General features: G+C 41.4%; 1 protein-coding gene across 4 annotated transcripts in view; it reads left to right on the forward strand.

The window, feature by feature from the left end:
* The window catches only part of tnrc6c2 (trinucleotide repeat containing adaptor 6C2), a 54,928-nt gene that overhangs the window by 19,286 nt on the left and 13,476 nt on the right, over window positions 1–22,166 (forward strand). For 3 of the 4 annotated variants that reach the window (XM_084930994.1, XM_084930992.1, XM_084930991.1), the window contains 11 exons: window positions 3,650–4,054; window positions 13,352–15,796; window positions 16,793–16,996; window positions 17,583–17,749; window positions 17,841–17,918; window positions 18,358–18,415; window positions 18,662–18,804; window positions 19,531–19,674; window positions 20,463–20,603; window positions 21,096–21,215; window positions 21,458–21,541. In XM_084930994.1, coding sequence (XP_084787120.1) covers window positions 3,650–4,054; window positions 13,352–15,796; window positions 16,793–16,996; window positions 17,583–17,749; window positions 17,841–17,918; window positions 18,358–18,415; window positions 18,662–18,804; window positions 19,531–19,674; window positions 20,463–20,603; window positions 21,096–21,215; window positions 21,458–21,541 — 3,989 coding nt within the window. The remainder of the gene's footprint in view (window positions 1–3,649; window positions 4,055–13,351; window positions 15,797–16,792; window positions 16,997–17,582; window positions 17,750–17,840; window positions 17,919–18,357; window positions 18,416–18,661; window positions 18,805–19,530; window positions 19,675–20,462; window positions 20,604–21,095; window positions 21,216–21,457; window positions 21,542–22,166) is intronic. The other variant, XM_084930993.1, reaches the window with a different exon arrangement.

Consider the following 22,166-nt stretch of genomic DNA (forward strand, 5'->3'; position numbering starts at 1 on the left):
TTAAAGTACCCTTGTTACTACCACAACAAACAGATTGGTGTGTGTGTGTGTGTGTGTGTGTGTGTGTGTGTGTGTGTGTGTGTGTGTGTGTGTGTGTGGCTAATCAGACAAAAAAAAGATTTTCCTTTTTGTAACAGAAATGTGGAGAACTGGAAGCAAAAGATGTATAGTAGAAACTTTGGGCTGGAGTTTGAAGAGAGACCAAAGAGAGAAGAAAGAAGGTATAAAGGCAGGTTGAATGAAAGGGTGAGATTTGGAGTGGAAGGATAAGGAAGTGGAAACAAGAACATGGCAAGGAAAAAAGACAGAAACAAGACATGGGTGAAAAGAGACGGAAAGGCTAGAGATGAGGGATCAAGATGGATAAAGGCCCTGAGGGAGAATAACATAGTGAGCAGTGAAAGACAAGGAGGCATGGAAAAAAGGAATGGCAAGAGAGTGAGTGAGCACTGGGGCTACGAAGCAACCTGCTGGTGGGAAGATGAGGGGAGAAACAGGGGTGGAAACAGTGGGTAGAACAGAAAGGGAAGGGGGCAGGGCGGCGTGTATTCACCATACCGATGTACGATTGGCTGAGACAATGTCAGGCGGGCAGCGCTGAATTAAATCAGATGTGCGTCACCAGCTGCAGTTCCAAGCCAACAGCCAACCACATACTGCTGGAAGGGGGAAGGTTCTTCTTATCCCTGTCTCTCTCACAGTCTCCCTCTTTCTCTCTTTCTAAAAACTCAGTTGAATTGGATGAAAACAACTATGAAAGTGTCTTTTTGCCTGTATGTGTCAAATGCTATGCAAAATATAAAATTCTTATCTTAAATGTGCGTTTGTATAGCTGTGGAATAACACTCTTTGTGTATTGGAAGTGGATTTTAAAAAAAAAAAATTTTTTAAAGATCATTATGTTTTGATTTCAAATAAAAAGAATACAAATACTTAAAATACTTTCTACAGGAAAAAACATATATTAGTGAGTGGTTGTAATTTGTATTTCTTTCTGATACAGATCAATGCAAATTCCCCTGCTGTTAGTGTGTTTCAGCAGGTAGGCACCCTGAGAGGGCCTCTGTTTTCAGCTGTGCTTTTGGACAAGCTTTTGGCAGCCACAGTGAATACCTCTGCACTCTGATTTATTTTAACCTCCTATGCGGTAATGTTGGCTGGTGTGTGCATGTCACTGTGTGGTTAATTACTACCACTGCAGTATAGGCCTGCTGTAGGAGTAGTTTAGACTCTCATACCAGAGAGACTGAACCCCTAAATATAGCTGCAAGCAACTATGGTCAGAGTGCAATAACCTTCCAGCGTTTGGTGATCTCAGTGGGCAGTTTGACCCCATCTTATCTGAGTGACCTTATAGTACCATCTCACCCCACTGGAGCTCTTCCCTCTCAGACTCTCAGAGTAAAATTTGAAATTTAAAATTGAATTGAAATTGAATCCAATTTAATTTTAAATTGAAGTTGAACATATTCAACCAATTCACACGTGTAGTATTTTGGCAAACAGGACCTTGAATCTTTTTATCACTATAGAAAATGTTTATTAATTACCAATGCGAAAACATGATTGTCAACACACCCAATAAGGTGAGCGTATTGCATTATATTTTATTATAGGTTTATTTGTGTATTTAAATTTATAATGTTTAAATATTGAAAATGTAGGTCTTAAATGGTTCTCTTCTGCAAATATATTATTTGCTAAGTACTTTTTGACATGTAACTGAGTAATAAAAGCAGTCGCCTCTGTGGATGACCTCCATTTTCACCTTGTTAGACTGCACCTGCAAACTGGTAAGCCTTATTCTGCTCTGCCACCAAAGTGAGCTTTGGTTGGAGCACTGGCCTTCTAGTTCACAGCAAATCTCAGTAGCAGAACAACTACTAGAGTTTGTCCAACCAAGGGATGAGGCCCTCTTTGGGCAAAGAGCTGAGTGATATTGGGGAATTCCCCAGCAGTGCCCTGACTAGAGAGAATGCAAAGGTAGGGAAGGACACAGCATTTTTTTTTAGTTTTATGGCAAGTGAACTTTTAAAGGGACATGCCAGGGTGTTGTCCGTTAGTAAATCAATCACATGGGTTTGTTCTCTTTGACGAATATAAAAATATAACATTAGTTGCCAAGTATAGATCTCAGATAATGAGTTGCGGCCACAGCTCTGGCCTAATGTAACTAAAATGAGCATTTTTCTTTTTGTTTTCTTTCCTCCTGTTAAATTCTAAACTTTGGAGGTACACCGGATAGTTAAAAGAAAATGTTTGGATGCAAATATTATTGTAAAGTTTTTCTTAGCTTGGTTGCAATATAAGAAGATGAGATCACTCAATTATTTTTAAGTGGATAGGCATTTGCAGCCAATAATGATAAGAATAAGAAATTCATAACTAATTTAATTAACTAAGTAATAAAGAAAGAGAATGTAAGTAAATACAGATAATAGGATATTTGCAGCTTGGACTAATTAATTTCTATTCCATTTGTTTTTCATTCGAACAAACTGGCCATCCTACCTCTACAAATACAAGAACTGTCTTTTTGTCCCTCTCTCACTCCCTTGAGTCAAGGCAGTCTCAGCTGTTGTGTAGAATGGTTGTGTCTATCCAGGGACTATAGAAAATAACATCATCAACTATTCATCATGTATTTTCCCTTGGACCAAAAAACTAATTCACAGCAGCTATTGAGTTACAAGCTATTGATGTCAGTATGAAAGCAAATATTTCTATGCAGCAGGAAATTGTGATGTAGAGTACTTATACATGCTACAGCCACAGACTCACACCAACAAGCTGCTCAGTTCCCATGACAATAAGAAGTGTGTAATCTTACAGCACCCTGTAGAGAAAACTTTAGCAAAGCCAATCTGTTTGGTTGCTGGCTATCCAAGTCCTACTAATAATAACACCTTTCAGGCTAACACTCAATTAGATGGCTGGCTGGTCAGTGTAACCACAGGGAAAGGTTCAGACTGAGGCCAAACCAGCAGGGAAGGGAAACGTGTGTAAGTGTGCGTGTCTGTGCTGGGAAAGGAAGAGATAGAGAGGCGAGTTTAATTAGGAGAAAAGGAGGTATCTCGTCATGTTTGTGTGTTGGTGTTCTTTCAGCAGAAAAAATCTGACCTTTTCATAGATTGCATCTGGGTCAGTAACATATGCTCAACAACAGGCTACATGAGGCAGTTAACTTCAGGTGATAGTTCACAGGAGAAGTGCAGAGAAAAGGTTAGATTGCTCAATACCTGGATAGTACCATAAATAAAATGAAATGCACTGAATTTACAGAAACTGCATGAACATCTATTTTTAGTAAACTGTCTTTAAAGATTTTTTCATCAGACTTCAAGTGTCATTAATTGTAGTTAAGACCATTAAATATGCTAGGATATCATTTGATAAGATGACAAGTTTTATGTGCTGGCATGCTGTGGGCTATACATATGGCTCTGTTAAAAAGGTTGACAGCTCTCTTATAAAAAAAGAATAGCTCTATATTTTCAGCCTTTTTCAGTGTTGGTACTGCCCAGACAAATAAATATCTTCTGCTCTGTGTAGTATTAATAGTGACTTAACCCCGATATTAATACCTTGCTACCTGCATCTGTCTTTCTGTGTGTGAATGCTTGTGTGCCCATGTATTGTATCTGTCCAGTGCCAGAGCCTGCTCCCACTAAGCCCAGTCCCGGCCCATCCCACCACCCCGCCAGCCCCACGCTGCCCCTCTCCTCCTCCTCCTCCTCTTCTGGCAATGGCAAGCGCGCCTCCTGCAGTAGCCAGCTCCTGACTCAGACTCCCCCTCAGCAACAGTGCCAGTTGTCCTCTGCCAGTGCTCGCTACCCACCCAGAGAGGTGCCCCCGCGCTTCCGTCAGCAGGAGCACAAGCAGCTACTGAAGAGAGGCCAGCCACTGCCAGCAGGAGCCCTCAGCGCTCTCACTCTCTCCTCCTCCTCTTGCTCCTCTTCCTCCTCTTCACCCTCAGCATCTTACTCTTCTTCTACAAGTACCAGCAGCACTACCACAAACTCTGCCACGTCCACTGCGAGCAAACACCACCAAGGTTTGTGTCAGTCTAGTAAAAAACATTGCGGCCAAATGGCTTTCTCATATAAATATATATATATTTTTTAGTGGTTGCTTTAGGGTGATGTTGTGACTTTTGTCCTTGTTAGATGTGCATTTTAGTGAGTTTAAATAATATAATACATATATATGATATACAAAAACCCTCCTAAAGCATTCAGGAACCATTATCCATCTTGGGATGGATAATGATAGAGAGATGTTTGCATTTGTAGATGTAACTTCATTTCAAACTTTGCATCCTTTTTTCTTCTTAGAGACGCATAAGAAAAGCAGTACTGGCAATACAGTAAAAACGGTGATTATAATTGCACTTTCTCTGTCAGCAAATGTAATGACAAGACTCGCCACCTAAAATTTTGTGGGTAGACTGACCATATTAAAATGGGCCTCAGACTTTTTTAGTTGATTGCTGCTTTTTTTCCCCCCCATTTCCCTTTGTGGCTATTCTGAAAGGTTTCTGGTACTTGGATGCATGTTTTCAAAGCATGTCTGTGTTTTCTACGTGTATTAGTGTGAATAATGATACTTATAACGGTGACAATTATGTCTTTTTTTTTTTTCTTTTTTTTTTTAAATCAAAGGCCATCTGGGATATTTTAGTGTTTGAAGAACTTGGTTAAGTGGTTTTAGCCTTGTTCACTGTTTTTAAAATCACAAGAACACTAAGCCCTCTATAGCCAGCGGTAGGCTTTTAACGAACTCTTTGTTGGCCCTGAAGTTCACTAATGTTGAACCTGCCTTGAGGGGCTCATTATACAGTGGTTTGTGTGTATTTGTAAGCAAGTCATGTGTTGTTAAATCATGGCCATTTATATCAATATTACAACTATATTTCTCTGGTTTTGGACATGAGCATTTTTCATACAGACACTCATGATTATAGCTTCCTGAAGATATCCTCGAATTCCTTTTAAAGGTTTATTTTTCTTCTGTTTATTAAAGGAATCTTAACCATCTGTTTAATGTACACAGATGCAAAAGTGAGGGTACTTCTCATCCTCCAACGTAACAAGCCGTAGCTTTGAAGACACAGATGTGAGGCTACCTCTGTAGAACACCACACATTGTTTGAGCAGGATCTAGCGCAAGCATCTGCTTGCATCTTTGTTGAGCTTCTTCTCCTGTCTCTTTTTTTTCCACTCTAGCTTTTGATCATGCTGCTCTGTGCTGCTCTCTAAATTTGCTGTGCGAACACGGATACTCAGTAAACAAATCTGCAGCTGCTGCGGTGTATGGTTAGCTAGCCAGGAGGCTACAGTCCTCTGCATTACAGTCAGCTGGTCTTTCTGTGCTCTGCTGCTGCTGCTGCTGCTGTTGTTGTAGTCAAGTCTGTGCCACCAGTCACAGCATCAAACAAAGGCTTTAAGCCTATGCAGCCACCCAGTGACAGTCTCTTTGCCACAAATTGTGCTTTTCAGTCTATTTAGTCAATTTACTATGTTTGGATGTTATTTTTCACTATGTAGCCATTTGATGATGTTTCACAAATATGTGTATCCTGCATAGTGTTATTAGTTTTTTTTTTAACTTATTTTTTTAATGTATTGTTTTTAAAAATATAATAATAGAGCTAATTGACTTAAAACAAGAAAATAAGAAGATCCAAAAATAATTCTAATATTATGACATCATATAAAAACACAGAATCTATATAAAATGCATTCATTTTAATATTGTCTAACGAATTTTCAGAAAATTCACAGGAAGTAAATTCAAGGCAACTGCATCACTGTATTTTTTTAAATTCAGTAAATATATTAAATTGGTGGCATAAATTCAACAGATTCAATCTGTCGGCACAAATTTCTTTTTTATTACATTGGTAATAATGTTTTGTCTCTATGCACAGCTATTTACTGCAGTGGTTCTTTGGCTGTGGGCCAAGAAAAGATTTAGCTGCAGGCGTAACTCTCTTAAGAGAAACATTAAGTCAAAACCTTCAGATTTGAAAGCATATGTTTCTTCTTTGAGCTCTGGACACGTTAGGATCCCCTGGCTGAGTGTGTTACGTTGTAATGCTGTATTATCGTCCTAGTCCAGCACTTGTTGTCCTAATTGGCCTTTACCTACCTCTGGTTTCCCCTGGAGTCTCTCTGTACAACAGCCTGTGGCAGAAGTAGCCATTGGCTGGGTTTTCACCTCCTTTTCCACTCATGTTCTTGTCCTGAGGGCATCCAGTCCACAACATGTTCTTTCCTATCTGCACAGCCAATAGCCTGAAGCCAGTAACCAGTTGTTGCAGTGCGTCTGCGATACATAATTTAGGGATTGGACACTGGAGTTAAGTCTACAATGCAGAGCAATTATTTAAGTCTGTGGCGTCTTTCATTTCAAACATGACTTTTGCTGCAGAAAATTCTGAAAAACTTCTCACCTTTTAAATGTATGTTTGCTGGATTTACAAGTTAATACTGGACTGTGATAGATTTAATATGAAGTTTTTCCTGATCATGAATACATCTTTTTTTCTTCCTTTTTTTTTTTAAAGTCAAAATGCTTATATTTCAAAGACATTGTCTGCAAATATAGAGGTAAAGTTTCATTTCATTTTGCAAGTTACAGATGAACTTTGTTCCGAGGACAGTGTTTCTATTTTGTTTTCGAGGACAGTGTTTCTGACCTCTGGTGAGGTTACTGAAGCCCTAAGGGTGGCAGTGATGTGATGGTTCACGTTTGTAGTTGCACACATGCAAACACTAACACATGTATATAGATATAATGAATGTGCAGCAGTGAGAGTACTCTAGTCTGACCTAGTTGTGTCCCCTCAGATATGCGTCTCCCTTGCAATCTGCCTCACACTTTAAAGAGGAGTGTACTCACACTGTAGTTTTAGTTAGTAGCAGTACACTGTAAAGATGTTAAATTTATTTCTTTGACACATTTTTGATCACTCCACATTTGGCTTGGAAAGTCAAGTTTAATTATTGTAGAATCAATATGAATTCTGTGTAAATCTGTAACGCTTGAGATTCCAACAGGCTATCCAAGCACCCCATCCCCAGTGTCTAAAATGCAGTCTGCTCTCGACACACCACCCTCCCACACAACCTCTTTTCCCAACCCATTCAATTGTCCCACCAGACAGAGACCCCCTGCCCCATTTCCATCCCCCTGTCACACCCACCATTCCCATCTCTCCAGCTGACTGGGGACCATTTAAGTAGTCCGGACCATCCAGCAGCCAGACAGACTCCCCAGTAGCAGGTGCTGGAATGGGGTCTCTTAAGACTGTGGGAACTGTAGCCCAACAGCTGTTTGCCGGTCACCCAGACAGCATGCGTAGCCAGGCACTCTGCTGGGTGCGGTTTAAAACACTTGGCCCTTTCATAACGCTTCCTTTGATTTTTAGGTAAATTAGCTTAGATTTTGAACACATCTTAAGTAAACTGTTTGGTGTTGGTGTTGCTTTATTTAAAAAAACAAAACACGTTTAGAACACTTGCGCATTTTTACATTCTTTAGATATAATCTTATAAAAATGTTGTTTACCTCTTCTGACATCATCAAAAAAATAAATCTCAGTTATTTATATGTTTTTTAAAATCAAATGAAAAGATCACTTGGCCCCAAAGAAGCCACGGAGGTATAGATTGGCCCATATGCTCAAGCTGTGACACACACTTAGGCACGCACAAGTGAGAGAACCCCCTAGTGGCTTCATTAATGCAGCCTCTCTCAGGGAAACCAGAGAAGTCACTATGGTCTCGCTCTTCTATTTTCTCTCTTCTCTCAGCAGAGGTAAACAGACATGAATGATGAGCTTTTTAAACCCCACGGAGACCGTCCCCTCTGTTTTTCTTTTTCTCTATGTTTCCGGAAAAACATGTGCATGCCGTCCTCGATGTGAGTGGGCGTAAAGTTCTCCTCAAAGAGAGATGGAGAGGGTCAGTATGGTGACAAAAGACTAGTAAATGTTCCCTCCTCCTTTGATTCTGGGTTTATGTCATCCCATAGTTTTAACTGAGAAGCCGAGCTGCCTCTGTTGCTCACACTCAAGCTAAAAGAATCACTTTGTCGCTACAGTTATTCTCATTCTGTTCATGCTTTCTCTTTCGCTGTCTCCCTTTCTTTTCCCTCGCCACTGTATGTACCGACCTCTCCCCACCCCCACAGACTGTCTTCCATCTCTCTCTACTGCACTCTTCTTCTTTCTTTCTGTCACCCAGCCCTTTATTTCATTCAAATGGGGAAGAAAGGCATTTAATTCTTGGCTTATTGCCCATTTCCATGATGGCAGCTAGTGTCATTAGCAGGAATTCACCTCTTGCTTATTTGTGCTTCAACTCTGGCTGGTATCACACAGCTCCACTGCAGTGTTGATGCTGCTTGTCCGTGTTTTGTAGTAAGCACTGTCAGTGTACCTACATTAGGATGTTTTTATTATTAAACTGATGTCCACCATTTCTGTAGTTCAGTGCAGGTGAGAATAAGCTAGACTCCACATACACGCATACAAAAAGGATGTCTTTCTGTCCGTTTGAAACGTGAAGAGCTACAGAGATGCTACTTTTTTTTTCCTTTCCGTTTTTGACCCTTTTCATTCACAAGGCATAATCATAGGCTGCCCTCCTAATTGCAACCAGAATGAAAGCAACACATTACTGACATATGATTGCAAATGGTAGATGGAAATAATTCTCCCCTTGCCTTTGTTTTTCATATTCAGCTTGCTTTCACGCCCCTCCCGCAAATCAATGATTTGCCAAGAATCAGCAGTACCTTTTTCTGGAATGCCTGGAAAGGGAGTTGAAAGGGGAACAATGGAGGCACATTAAGGTGAAAAGAAAGGAAGGCAGTTTTGCATTAGTCCACTCGTACATGTTGGCAAAGACGCACCAGCATTAAAACCTTTGCAATGTAATGCAACCCTGTAATCCTGTTGTAAACACTCCTTTTGTGGAGCTAATAATGGTCCGGTTTTGTTGAGGTAGATGTCCACATGTGCTGCCTCTGCAAAAGGATTTCTTTTTTTTTTTTTTTGCTTCACTGACTAACCTGTTGCAGATGTACTAAGATGATGTCTGCTGTTTCTTATTCTTGCGTGGATCTGTGTAAGCACTCTTAAGACTAAGGCTGCTGTACTTCTCCTCAGGTATTTTTCCATTCTCTCGCTCTCTGACCTCCTTTCTTTTATCATGTGCATGAGAGTCACCTTTTCTTTCATATTTTTTTATGTGTGTGGTTTGGGGGCTTGTTCAAAATTAGCTTTGTACATTTCCTCTGTGACAAAGGTGTTGAGTGTGATAAAGGAGGACTGCCTTGCAGAGTTTACATTAGTCAAGTAATCTTTTATTTTCAAATTGTGCGAATGAAGGAGGAAGATATGCTGGGTGGTGAGAAACTGACTGAACAAAATAGTTTTGCTTTGACTGCCCTCCCCTGAGCTTCTTGGATAGGGTCCACAGAGTGATAAAGTAGTGCTCCTATTTGCTTGGAAATCGACCACGTACAGTTGGACAAAGAGAAAACAGTAAATCAGTGGGCTTTTCTGATCAGGATTTGTTTTCCTACTGACTAGTAGTAAAAAGTTGTTTTGAACAGGTTAATATAAGGCCAATTACTTTTGCAGTCTAGATCAGCAGTCCCCAACCTTTTTTGCGCCACGGACCGGTTTATGCCCGACAATATTTTCACGGACCGGCCTTTAAGGTGTCGCGGATAAATACAACAAGATAAAACGAGTACTGGTACCGAAAAAAAGAAGATTTATTCATAACACACGTGAAAAGACCCAGGAAAACAGAGTTAACGATAAAAACGATAACAAAATAACGCTGAAAACCGATAAAACCCCTGAAAACCATACATTTCACACCTGAGCCTCAACTCTCGCGGCCCGGTACCAAACGACTCACGGACCGGTACCGGTCCGAGGCCCGGGGGTTGGGGACCACTGGTCTAGATCACTTTAAACTAGGAGTGCACAATAAACTTTCCTAAGGGGCCAGAAGAGAAACTGAGTATGTTGTGGAGGGCTGCATCAGTAAGCTAAACTCAGTTCTGCTCAGTAGCTCTGGGTTTTGAAAAGTCCTATACAAATAAAGTTATTATTATTAATGTTATGTTTTTATAAGCTGGTGTAGCTCTCACTACCAGTTTCTGAGTTTTGACCCCAAACTTTTTTCTTATATCAAGTAGGGCTGGGCGATATGGCCTAAAATCCATATCATGGTATAATTTGAAGCATGTGCGGTAATATGATATATGATATATATCGCGATATATTCTTTTCTTCTGTATTAAGTATTTTACACACTATAAGGCGCATTTAAAATCCTTTAATTTTCTCAAAAATCGACAGTGTGCCTTATGTATGAATTCTGGTTGTGCTTTCTGACCTCAAACTGATTTTAGTTTGGGTGAAGAAATTTGACCTCAACAAATTTTGGTTCACGCCACTCAAAAATCTGTCAAAAATGTTTTAGTACGACTTGATGGATTGTCGGAGCATTATGGCTGCCGTAGTCAGGAGCCTTGCGGAGTAATCTGGGTCCTAAACTCCGTCCGGTTCAGGTCCCAAAGTCACACGATCACTGTGGCATCACTGAGAGTTAAAACTGTCTAAATTATTTCATCTTTAATAAAATGATCAGCGTTGCTGCTTTACCAAGTGTAACAATTAAGTTTAACATCCAGGCATCCAGGAAAATCAAATTTATTACATTTAACGGAGTTAGAAGTTAGCAGGAATTTGGCGGCAGTTAGCTCGCTAGTTTCGCTAGTTACCTAAATATGATATAGCATGTTCTGACTGAGAGATTTCTGAAAAAAATTAAAACGTAAAGCTATACTACCACTTCCAACATTAATGAAGACAGAAAACTAAACAGCAGTGACGTTTGTAGGGTTACTGGAGTTGGGCTAGCTGGTATATAATGATGTGCTACGTGATTGCTAGCAAAACAGCTACGTTAGCATAACATTAGCACAGTGAAGTTGAAGGATGGCCGCTAACTTTTTTTTCACTCAATAAAAGTTAACGTGAGGGATTCTGGTGGTTAGGGACAAATGCAATTGCATGGCAGGATGCTGTAAACGGACCAAACTTCAGTCAGGAGAACAACTGAGATAATCCATCCATAATACGAGGTTAGTCATTAATATACTGCAACAACATGGGAATAAAGCAGTTGTTAGGGAATTCAGCATTAATGAATCAATGGTATGGAAGTGGAGGAAGCGCAGTTTTTGGCTTTCCCTATATTCCAAAAGTGCTTTGTCTCTTTGCTATTACTGTCGCCCGGCATAATTTGCAGATGATGTTGTTTGCAGCCACTGCAATGCTTTCGACCAAAATAGGTGCAGCTTGATGACACCATCAACATGCGCTATCGCGGTAGAGCGGTATAGTCAAAACCTCTACCGCTGGCCAAATTTATATCGTTTCTACCGTATACCGTTCATACCGCCCACCCCTAACACCAAGCTGTTGTCAGAAGTCAGAAAACCCATGGCAAGTGTAATTTAAAAACTTTCTGATGATAGGCACACATGGCTTTTTTTCCAGCATCTTTTAATTGAACTTAAAAAGAAAAGTACACTTACAGCAAATATGGGGATTACTTTTGTTGTGATGTTTCATTAGTTATTTCTGTTTTCAGCTGATTGCAAACTGACTGTAGATTAATGTTGGTGTGCATGTGTGTGTCATCAGTCTGATGACCCTGAACGATAAGGCTGCCTGGGGAGTGGAGATAAGTGAAAATGTAATTCACAGCCTCTGTGGCACGTTCAAAGTATCTAAAAGTCAGAATATGTGTCTTTGTCTTCACACCTCAAATAAATGGACTTTTTCCTTCTATATCTTGTGCTGTGTAACGTCTTGTTAGTATGGCAACAATTTGATAGGATCTTCTTTCCTGTCTTAAGGTTCTATCTTAAGCTATACAGTTTTACTTTAGAAACACATTACATTTAGTGTGGACTTTTGAAAAAACAAACTCAGATGTCTAGTTTTCATGTGCAAATGTTTATTATTATCAATTATTAATTAGGTTAGTTGGTCTGCGCAATGGTGATATTCGTAGCTCCTACTTCTCATTAGCTTTTCTGCCATTTGCCTGAAGCTACCCTATTGGTTAGAGTGTTTGGATGCTGGATCAATAGCCTCTCTGCTCTCACCCACTAACATTAATAAGATTATTGATTAGCTGCCTCCCACAGATTGATTACCCCTTTGCAGCATCAACCCAGTCTATTATTAGTTCACCATTTGATGGTGGCTGCTTTTGTGCCTAACGAATCTGCTTGTGTGTGATTCCATCTTGATCAGAGTTGTAAAAAGCTGTGATTTGGTAGCTTGGTGAGGGATTTGTAGATCATAGATCATAAGTAGAAGGACAAAATCTATGGACAATCCCTCATTTTCACTTTTGTCATACAGATAATTCCTAGATATACAGAATCGCATGTGCAGTATTATGTATATGCAGGTAGTGAGAAGCAAATAGACACACACTTATTCACACAAGCTTGGAGGAACTGTTATGTGGTTTCTTATTGCAGTGCAGTTGAAGGAGGAGTAGGCCCAGTAAAGCGTAAGGAGTGATGGATGAGACTCTGTCCTGGTTTCATTCCAATAAATGAACGGCGTTCCACTTGGGCTTCCCTTCACAGTCCCAGCCAGTGAAGCCACGATGGAGACGGATGGGTCTCTCACTGCCGGGTGTTGGAGGAGTGCAGAAGGGAGAGAGGGACAGGGTGAAGAAAGTGGTGGGGGGAAAAATGGAGGAGGGAGACATGAGTATAATAGGACATAGGTGAGACGTGGGATAATAATAAATAAATGACTTTAGAGAGTGAAAAGGGAGTAAATCAGTAAACCTCTATTTAAGAAGTGGAAATGGAAGTTAAGTAAAAACTGGGGAGAAAAAGAGAAGGAAAGAACGATGTAAAAAGAAAGCAAAGGCTCCATCTCAGTTTCTGTTTGGCTGACTGCACCAGAGCAAGGATATATGGATATCCCGAAGCTGATATGACAAGAAGCACGCTTGGCTGTGCATTCTGATTATGTTTTAAATCCTGAAACATGCAAGTCTGACCATCTCATCCTGCCAAGTCTGATAGCTAGCGTTAACTAACCAAGAAGATAAAATTGGTTCAGGAAGCTAACTGTAGCCTGGTTGTAAACTTGCATTACATGATTTTCCTTACTCTAAACTTATGAATTTTTTTCTTTCTCCCCTCCTCCTTGTCCTCCCTCTACTTTTACTCATCTCTATCTGTCTCCTTTGTTTAATCTTACCCCACCCACTTGTTTTCTCTTTAGACATATCCCTCCAGTGTGGCCCTGGTGCCCAGTATGAGATCTCTTATTGGGGAGCCTCTGTACCAGTTGACAGCCCATCAAGTGCCAACAGCTGGGACAAAGTGATTATTGACAAGAGTGATACAGAAGCTTGGCCCTCCATCAGCCGCAGTAGTGACCCCAGCAACCCTGTAACACCAGAATGCCCCTCGGGCTCCACCAGCTCTAACCTAGACACCAGTGCTGTCACTACTACCAGTAGGAGTAGTTTTGTGAGTATGGCCACAGGCGCAGCAGGCCAGCAGGCCCACTACCCCTCTCTCAAAGCTAACAATAACATGATGACAGGACCTGGATCAACCAACACATTAGTAGGTAATAGAGGCTGGGTTTCAGATGGTAAACAAGATGGTATGAATAGTGGCAGAGTTGGAGCACCCAATAACTGGGGCTCTTCCAATTTTAACTTGAATCTCAACCCAAATGCCAACCCTTCAGCCTGGCCTGTTCTGGGCCATGAGAGTGTTGGAGGTGGTACCAGTGGGGTGTCCAGCTCTTCATCCCTTCCACCAGGTATAAATGGCAATGGAAATGGGAACATGGGAGGTGCTGATAACGGTGGGGGAAGTTGGGTTGGCATGATGAGTGCTACAGAAAATGAGCAACAGCACCCTTCAACCAACACAAACTTGTCCTTCAATATAGAGCCTGTTAACCTTAACACTGATGGACCAAACCACACTAAACAACAACAAGCTCAGGAGCCTATGAGCCCTATCCATGGTTTAACTGGTTGGGGAGGCCAGTCACCCACTGAGTCATCCCAGCTCAATGGGGATACAACCGGCAGCTCTGTATGGGGTAGTGGAGAAACCAAGGCAGCTGACTCCCCCAAGGACTCCAGCTGGGACTCAACAACATCTGGAGGCCTCTCTGCTTGGGGTCGCCAAGGCAGTGGTGGTGGGAGTAGTGGAAGTGGTGGCTGGGGTGACTGGGGAAAATCCTCTGGTGGTGGAGAAGCAACTAAAGGTTGGGACAACATAGATGCTGGTAGTTCTGGCTCAGGCCAAGACCAGCAACTGAGCTCTTGGGGCCAGCAGCTTGGAACAGCCCCAGCAAGTGAGGACAGCGGAGACAGCAGTGAAGGTCGATCCCAGCGTAGAGACAGATCCTCCAGCGTGGAATTTGCCCCTTTGCTACCACGGCAAGACCTTGACCCTAGAGTCCTGAGTAACACAGGTTGGGGACAGACCCCCGTCCGACAGAACACTGTATGGGAGATGGAAGAAGCAAACTCTGATGATGGAAAGAGCAGTAGCAGCTCAGACACCATAGGAGCCTCCAGCTCCAATGGCGGACCCTCATCTACCAGTGGCACCATAACTCCTACCATTGCTCAGAGGCCTGGATCTGGAGGGAAAAGTGACAGTGAAGGATCTTCATCTTCTGGGTGGGGAGCTCCAGCATCTCAGCCAGTCCAGACAGGATCAGGATGGGGTGACCCCCCACAGTCACTCAGTAAAGCTCCGAATGGCACTACTAGTGGCTGGGGAGATCCTTTGCCTTCCAGTGGTCCCAAGAATGGGGGTACCTCATCCTGGGGATCAGAGGACAAGTCATCCAGCTGGGACAATGGCCTAGTGAAAAGCCAGCCTACTAGCTGGGGAGAAGGCCCCAAAAATGCCCATAAGTGGGGCAACAATAATGGTGGTTCTAATGGCTCCACCACAGGGGAATGGGGAGAGCCAGACATCAAGAATAATGGTTCCTCTAGCAGCATATGGGAAGGAGAAGGAAGTAACGGAGGAAATGGTGGATGGAAGGAAAGTCCTCGAGGAGCAAATGGAGGAGGCTGGGGCAAAACTCCTGCTGTGAGTAATAGCAACTGGGGGGAGACCTCACGTGCCAATGGACCAGTGCAGGGTGGCTGGGGCTCCTCCAAGCCACAAGAAAGCAGCAGCAGCAGCACTGGTAGTGGAGGAGGTGGAAGTATTGGTTCTTGGGGAGGTCCCAGTTCTGTGAAGCAGAACAACTCTAGCTGGGGTAATGTCAGCAAACAGGACCAAGGTATGGAGCCTACTGGCTGGGAAGAGCCCTCTCCTCCCTCCATTCGTAGGAAGATGGAGATTGACGATGGAACATCTACCTGGGGGGATCCCAGTGCCTACAACAAGACAGTCAACATGTGGGATCGTAACAATCCCAGTAGTAACCCAGGCAACAGCGGCCCCCCTCCAAGTAAGAATGGTGGAATGATTATTCCCAACAATAACAACAACAATCACTCTGTTGGACCTGGCAACAACAATCACCATCACTCTCACCCTCACCATATGCACCACCATACTCATCATGGCCAGCCCCCAACTCACCTGCAACACCATGGAAACAACAATGGGTCGCCCAACAATGCTGCATCACATCCAAGTGTGGGGCCCCAAGGCAGACCCACCCTCTCCAACCCAGGTATTTAAAAGACTTGACATTAATGACCTAAAATCTTATTTTGCTTAACATTCAAGTAGTATTTGAAATTCAAAAATGAATTAAAATTTGGTTTCTGATCTTGTAGTCTCCCACCATACTATATTCAATGAAATGTTTAAAAATTTCAAACTGACTTTTACAAAAGTGGGTATTTCTTTCTAACAGCATATGTGTGTTTTATTCAAGGGTTACTGATTTTCTTGTCTGTTAACAAGCCAGGGAGACAGACAAAGACAAAGAGATTTTGTTTTCACCTCTTCCCATAAATTGAGAAAATTATAACAAGCTTGGGAACTATGGTCCTTCCTTTCAAAAATAATTTCTTTGAAGAATTTACAAAGTGACTGTTTTTGCTCTCAGAGAAGTTAAAATCTTCACAGTTGTCATCAGCATTTAATACTAGATCTTGTGAAAGTGCAAACTTAAATCTACTAAGTCTTTGAAAAACAAAAGCCATGTGAAGCATAGATATTTGCCAAAGCTTTAATGGCAAACAGTTTTAATTGTGAATGAGACCACTGCCATCTGCTGTCTGCAATTTGTGCTGCAGTGACTAAGGAGCATCATGAACACTTCCAAAACACATTTAAGCCAAATAGCTGCCCATTTCTGCTGATGTCATTAACTTAGGCCTTTCCTAATCTGCTGCTTTGCTTTGCCTTGTCTTGTCTCATTCACCTACACATTCATAGACACAGCTTGGCAGGCTGGGGTGGTGAAAGGCATATAATTATAAAAAACCACAGCATACAATAGAAAAATTTACTATCACTTATTGATATGTCACTAAAGCTTAGCATGAAGGTCTAAAGAGACTATGTGATGGTGGCCTTGATGGGAACAGTGGTATTATTCCATTTGTTTTCAGGGAAGCACATAAGAGGATTAACTAATGATGTTTTAAAACTGATGAAAATTTCTGCTGTAGAGAAGCTCATTTCATTCTTTTAACTAATTAGTTGCCCTTTCTTCCAGGCTGGGGGGAGATTCCAAGTGTTCAGCCCAAGTCAGAACCTGCTTGGGGAGAGCCAGCAGCTCCAACATCAGCTGTGGACAATGGTACCTCAGCCTGGGGCAAGCCCCCAGGTGGGGTAGGAGGATGGGGAGACGGTGGCCATGAGTCCTCTGGCCCCTATGGCAGGGGAAGTGGACCCCCAGGTTCTGCACCTTGCAAGCCAGGTAACACTCAGAATTTATTGTTAATGCTGGATGTTAATAATAGGAGTTGATTAACTGATACCACCAGTGCTATATTCAGTGCCATCAGTTAGTTCAGACTTACAAAATTACTGTTTTTCTGCTTTAACCTGTGAACACGATTGTCAACTTAGGCACTGGTTTGCTTTGGGTTCACTATTTTATTTATGGCAGTAGCTCCATAATATGTTTGCACAGGACACTTCAGTTAGGGAACACAAACGGGAAGTTTCTACAGAACTGTACCATTTGTGCCAGTTTTGAAAGTTTTTGTTAGTGCTGCTGGAGTGTTGCTTGGATTAAAGCAATTCCACGCCTCAGTGGAGCTTGGTTATTTGTGCTGTTGGTTTTAAATGTTGGAAACGATAGAGGGGAGGTGTAGGGAGAAAGTGCAGACTGGCATGTAGCAACAGTGGCACCAAGTGGCTGTGTTTAAAGTTACCTGCTGCTCAGCTTCTGAAATGGTATTGTGAACATAGAGGACACATAGCATCGAGTAATGCACTGAAGATTTTTTTTCTTTTATTCCTCACAACTTAATCCTATATTTCCCATCCCTTTCTTTCAGGCCCCAAACCTATGCAAGATGGCTGGGGAAATGGAGGGGAAGAGATGGGCATGTCTACCAGCCAATGGGACACTGAGGATGGGGATGTATGGAACAGCCCAACCCCCCAGGAGAGCAGCTCTTCTTGTAACTCCTGGAGCAATGGACCCAAGAAGTGCCCAAACAAGGTCAGCGAACTCGCCTGTCGCAGTGGCATTTATGACCTTGGAAACATCATGTAATGTTGAATTCATAATATTTTTGCTTCTTTGTTTTCAGGGGAAGATGGGCAACAAGCCAGATGAGGCCTGGATTATGAACCGTCTCATCAAGCAACTCACTGACATGGGCTTTCCGGTATGAACCCTGCATATTTAGAATTAAGTGTCAATGCAGACTCAAAGCACTCGCAATCTTTCTTCTGGAATTTTTGCTTTAATGCCTCTGCGCTGGTGGCAGATTCAGCTGCGAGGCATCATTTATTTAGGTTATCAGTTCTGAAAGTGATACTCAGAGATGAAGGTCACTATGACCTCTAACCAGGAATTTGATATTTATTCAACACAGAAAGAAATTTCTTACGATTTAGCACAAGCATGCACTAGCGTTGTGGAATGAACTAATTGGATTTCAATGGTCAAAGGTTATTGTGACCTTAAACAAAAATTTTGGGGCATTATAAATGAAACCTTTTCAGGCTGGAAAAACTATCAAGTGATGAAATATCAGCTCTTCTGGCAAATTAATCCCAGTCTGGTTATGCTAATTACAAGTTTTTTGTACTTATGTGTCACAGAGAGACCCTGCTGAGGAGGCATTGAAGAGCAACAATATGAACCTTGACCAGGCTATGAGTAAGTACACCAGCATTTTCGTGTATCGACCTTGTCTTCACGCTTGCCGTTCTGAGATGTTTGTTTTTATTTGAATAAATCAGTTCATTCTCTTCAGTTCCGCTTGGTTGAATACTGAGGGACCTTTTTCTTTAAAATATATATTTTTACCACTAATGAGATTAAATAAAACTCTCTTTTATAGTGATACAATATATTTATTTGGCTAGATTTCACAACCTCTGCAATCACCTCTTCTCCTTCTAGCTGCTCTTTTAGAGAAGAAAACAGACCTGGACAAGCGGGGCATGGGCATGTCTGATTACAGCAATGGCATGAACAAGCCTTTGGTGTGTCGGCCTTCCGCACTCTCCAAAGACCCCTCCGAACGCACCGCCTTCCTCGACAAGGTACGTCGGGTATAAATGCATGGTGGTATTCAATTCAGTTCAGTTTTATTTATACAGCACCAAATCATAACAACAATCGCCTAAAGGCGCTTTATATTGTAAGGTAGACCCTACAATAATATGTACAGAGAAAACCATATGACTCCCTATGAGCAAGCACTTTGGTGACAGTGGGAAGGAAAGACTCCCTTTTAACAGGTAGAAACCTCCGGCACAACCAGGCTCAGGGAAGGGCGGCCATCTGCTGCGACCGATTGGGGTGAGAGAAGGAAGACAGGATAAAGACATGCTGTGGAAGAGAGCCAGAGATGAATAACAAGTATGATTCAGTGCAGAGAGGTCTATTAACACATAGTGAGTGAGAAAGGTGACTGAAGAAAAAACACTCAATGCATCATGGGACTCTCCAAGCAGCCTACACCTATTGCAGCATAACTAAGGGAGGATTCAGGGTCACGTGATCCAGCCCTAACTATATGCTTTAGCAAAAGGAAAGGTTTGAGCCCTTACTGTAACTTTAGGCTTTTCTCTAATTATATGCTTAGATTGTAGCTTTTATGATATGTTAACACATCACATTGGAAGGTTTTTAGATTGGATTACGTCTTGGCTAGTACAAGAAATGTTTTTACACACATATAATTAACATTGTCAACGTGTAATGTTTGATGTTGCGCTCATCTGCCTTTATTCCCCTCATTAACTGTTTATTTTCCTCTGGTCTAGGATGGTGTCCTGTCAGATGACACCCCCCCATCACCGTTTTTGCCTTCCCCCAGCCTGAAGCTCCCCCTGGCCAATAGTAGCCTTCCTGGGCAGGGTCTGGGACAGGGCAACCCGGGGCTGGCCATGCAAAACTTGAACAGACAGGTAAAGCAGGTTTTCTTTTCTTTTTCTTTTTTTTTTTTTTTAATATATATGTAGTATAAAATACTACATATGTAGTATTGGGGGGGGCTTTGTACCCTTGGACAGCTGATACAGACAGTATCACTGTGCACAACCACTAATTTGCAGTGCTCTCTGTGGGATTTCCATATACAGATTGCAGTAGCAGCAACAAAAGATGTGTTAAATTGTTTTATACACATCTCTCTAGTCACATGCTCTCCCACATCTCCCTTTTTTGTTGCTCACTTTTGTGTATAACCTTGCCTGAAGAGCCCATTGAAACCAGATAGTTATGCTCTATCAAATATCACCCCTAGAGGCAGGCATGGCCCAGAAAAACTACAGGATGTCCTTGAAGTCCAAACAAAGGCACTGCAAGCAGCCTTTTTTCAAACTGAAAGAGAGCCCTCTTCAGCAGTATGGGGTTAGAAATTTGAACAAGTGGCTTTTACAGGCTGATTGTTTTTCGTCAATTTAAAAAATGCAATTTCTGACATTTTTATGATCAAACAAACAGTTGCTCTCACCTTTTTCCCTCAGTATATGCTCTGCTGTAAAACATGTGATCTAGACCTAATCAATTTTTGCAATATTGCAGACACTTTACCTTTTCTTTTTTTTTTCTTCATTTCAGATTTTTTTTTATTTTATTTATTTTTATTTATGTATTTTTGTTTTGATGTTTTTTTTGTTTGTTTCAAGAGTACTGCCATGTAATGGCAGTACTCTTGAATATTTAATTGTACCATTGTGATTCCTGCATACAGATACCCAGTGGAATGTTTGGCAGTAGTGGAGCAGCACAAACCCGGGCCATGCAGCAGCAGCCTCCTCAGCCACCAGTGCCACCTCTCAGTTCCTCCCAGCCTAGTCTACGTGCTCAAGTGCCTCCGTTTCTCTCCCCTCAGGTGGTCAAACACATGATAATGCATATTAGATTTATTATGTGCTACTATGTCAAGTCCTAACACATATAAACAATCACTTAAAGCTTGAAGATTTTGTGATATGGCTGAGGAACATGATTTTTTTCTTCCCCCACGTGGATATTTTGTATATTTTGGGCTTTTTAACTCATTTTAATTCTGTTGAGTATGTCGTCTTTGTCCTCTTAAAATCTCCACAGCGTAGATCGCTTTTTACCTTCTTTTTTTTTTTAATCACACTTAAAAACTCATGTGCAGTTTCAGTGATGTGGTTGACATACTGTGGCCATAACTCTTGAAATTGCAAGATTGCCTCCCAGACCTTTCACCTCCCTTCTTTTCTATCCTGCACAAATGCAGCGGTGGCTAGTTTCATCTTGCCAGAAGGTGCTTTTATGTACAGTTATTGTGATGTGCAGTGACTAACTTGTCATCTCTCTTTTGTTCCACCTCCATTTTTTCTATTCGCTTCAGGTCCAAGCACAGCTCTTGCAGTTTGCAGCAAAAAACATTGGTCTGAACCCTGCACTTTTAACTTCACCAATAAACCCTCAACAAATGACCCTGTTGTACCAACTTCAGCAACTGCAAATGGTGAGGTGCCATCGCTCTTTGCATTGCATTTGCAGCGCAGCTTTAACTTTTACAGCTTGAGCGAGAGAATATGTCTTCTGGACCTTTATTTTCATTTTTGATGTTACTTTTTAATTTGATTTTACTTCCTATGAATATGTCATTTTTAAAAATGACGATATCTAACAATGCATGAGAAAGTGAGTGTAGATTTTTTTGTTGTTTACATCAACGTATTTCTTTATTTGTCTTCATCGATTCAGGCGTACCAGCGTTTACAAATCCAGCACCAGATGATGCAGGCGCAGCGCAATGTTTCCGGCCCTATTAGACAACAAGAGCAGCAAGTGAGTCAATAAATGTGTCATTACAAATAAAGTATGACCGTGAAGGTCTTTTAAAATTTCATGTGTGTGACTACATGTGGGCCATGAGTCATCGTACTGTGACCCAACTTCATTTATTCCTTTTTTTTTTTTTCACTTATTTTTTGTCACATCATTACAACAGCGAAAAGAATATGCTTTGTAACAACAGGAGTTGCTGAAACGTTTAGATAACACAGGAACTTGTTACTTCCCATTATCTGACAACTTCTCCATTTTGCAAAAGGCGATAGAGTTTGTTCTCCTTTTTGTAAAAAAAATTGTTTTGTTAGAAATAACCCACAAGATCCATAAGATATAGGTAAATCTTATCTATCTAACATTTTCTGTTTAAGCTTATCTTTGCAAACCACCCCTGCGTGTTCTTTTACTTTGTTTTTGCTTGCGTATCTTTATCTATAACATATTTTGAAACATTTTATTTCCTCTTGCTTTTCCTTTCTATTCTCCACTGTCTCGACTTCCTCTTTGTTTTTCTTTTGTTTCATTATTTCCATCCATAATTTGATTAATGTTGTTGCTCTCCTGGCCTATATTTCCCAGTGCTTTCTTTTGAAATACATAATTATGACAGTCCTCCTTTTCT

This window comes from Perissodus microlepis, chromosome 6, assembly GCF_051167445.1.
Source record: "Perissodus microlepis isolate ML-2025 ecotype Zambia chromosome 6, ASM5116744v1, whole genome shotgun sequence".
NCBI classification, from domain to species: Eukaryota; Metazoa; Chordata; class Actinopteri; order Cichliformes; family Cichlidae; genus Perissodus; species Perissodus microlepis.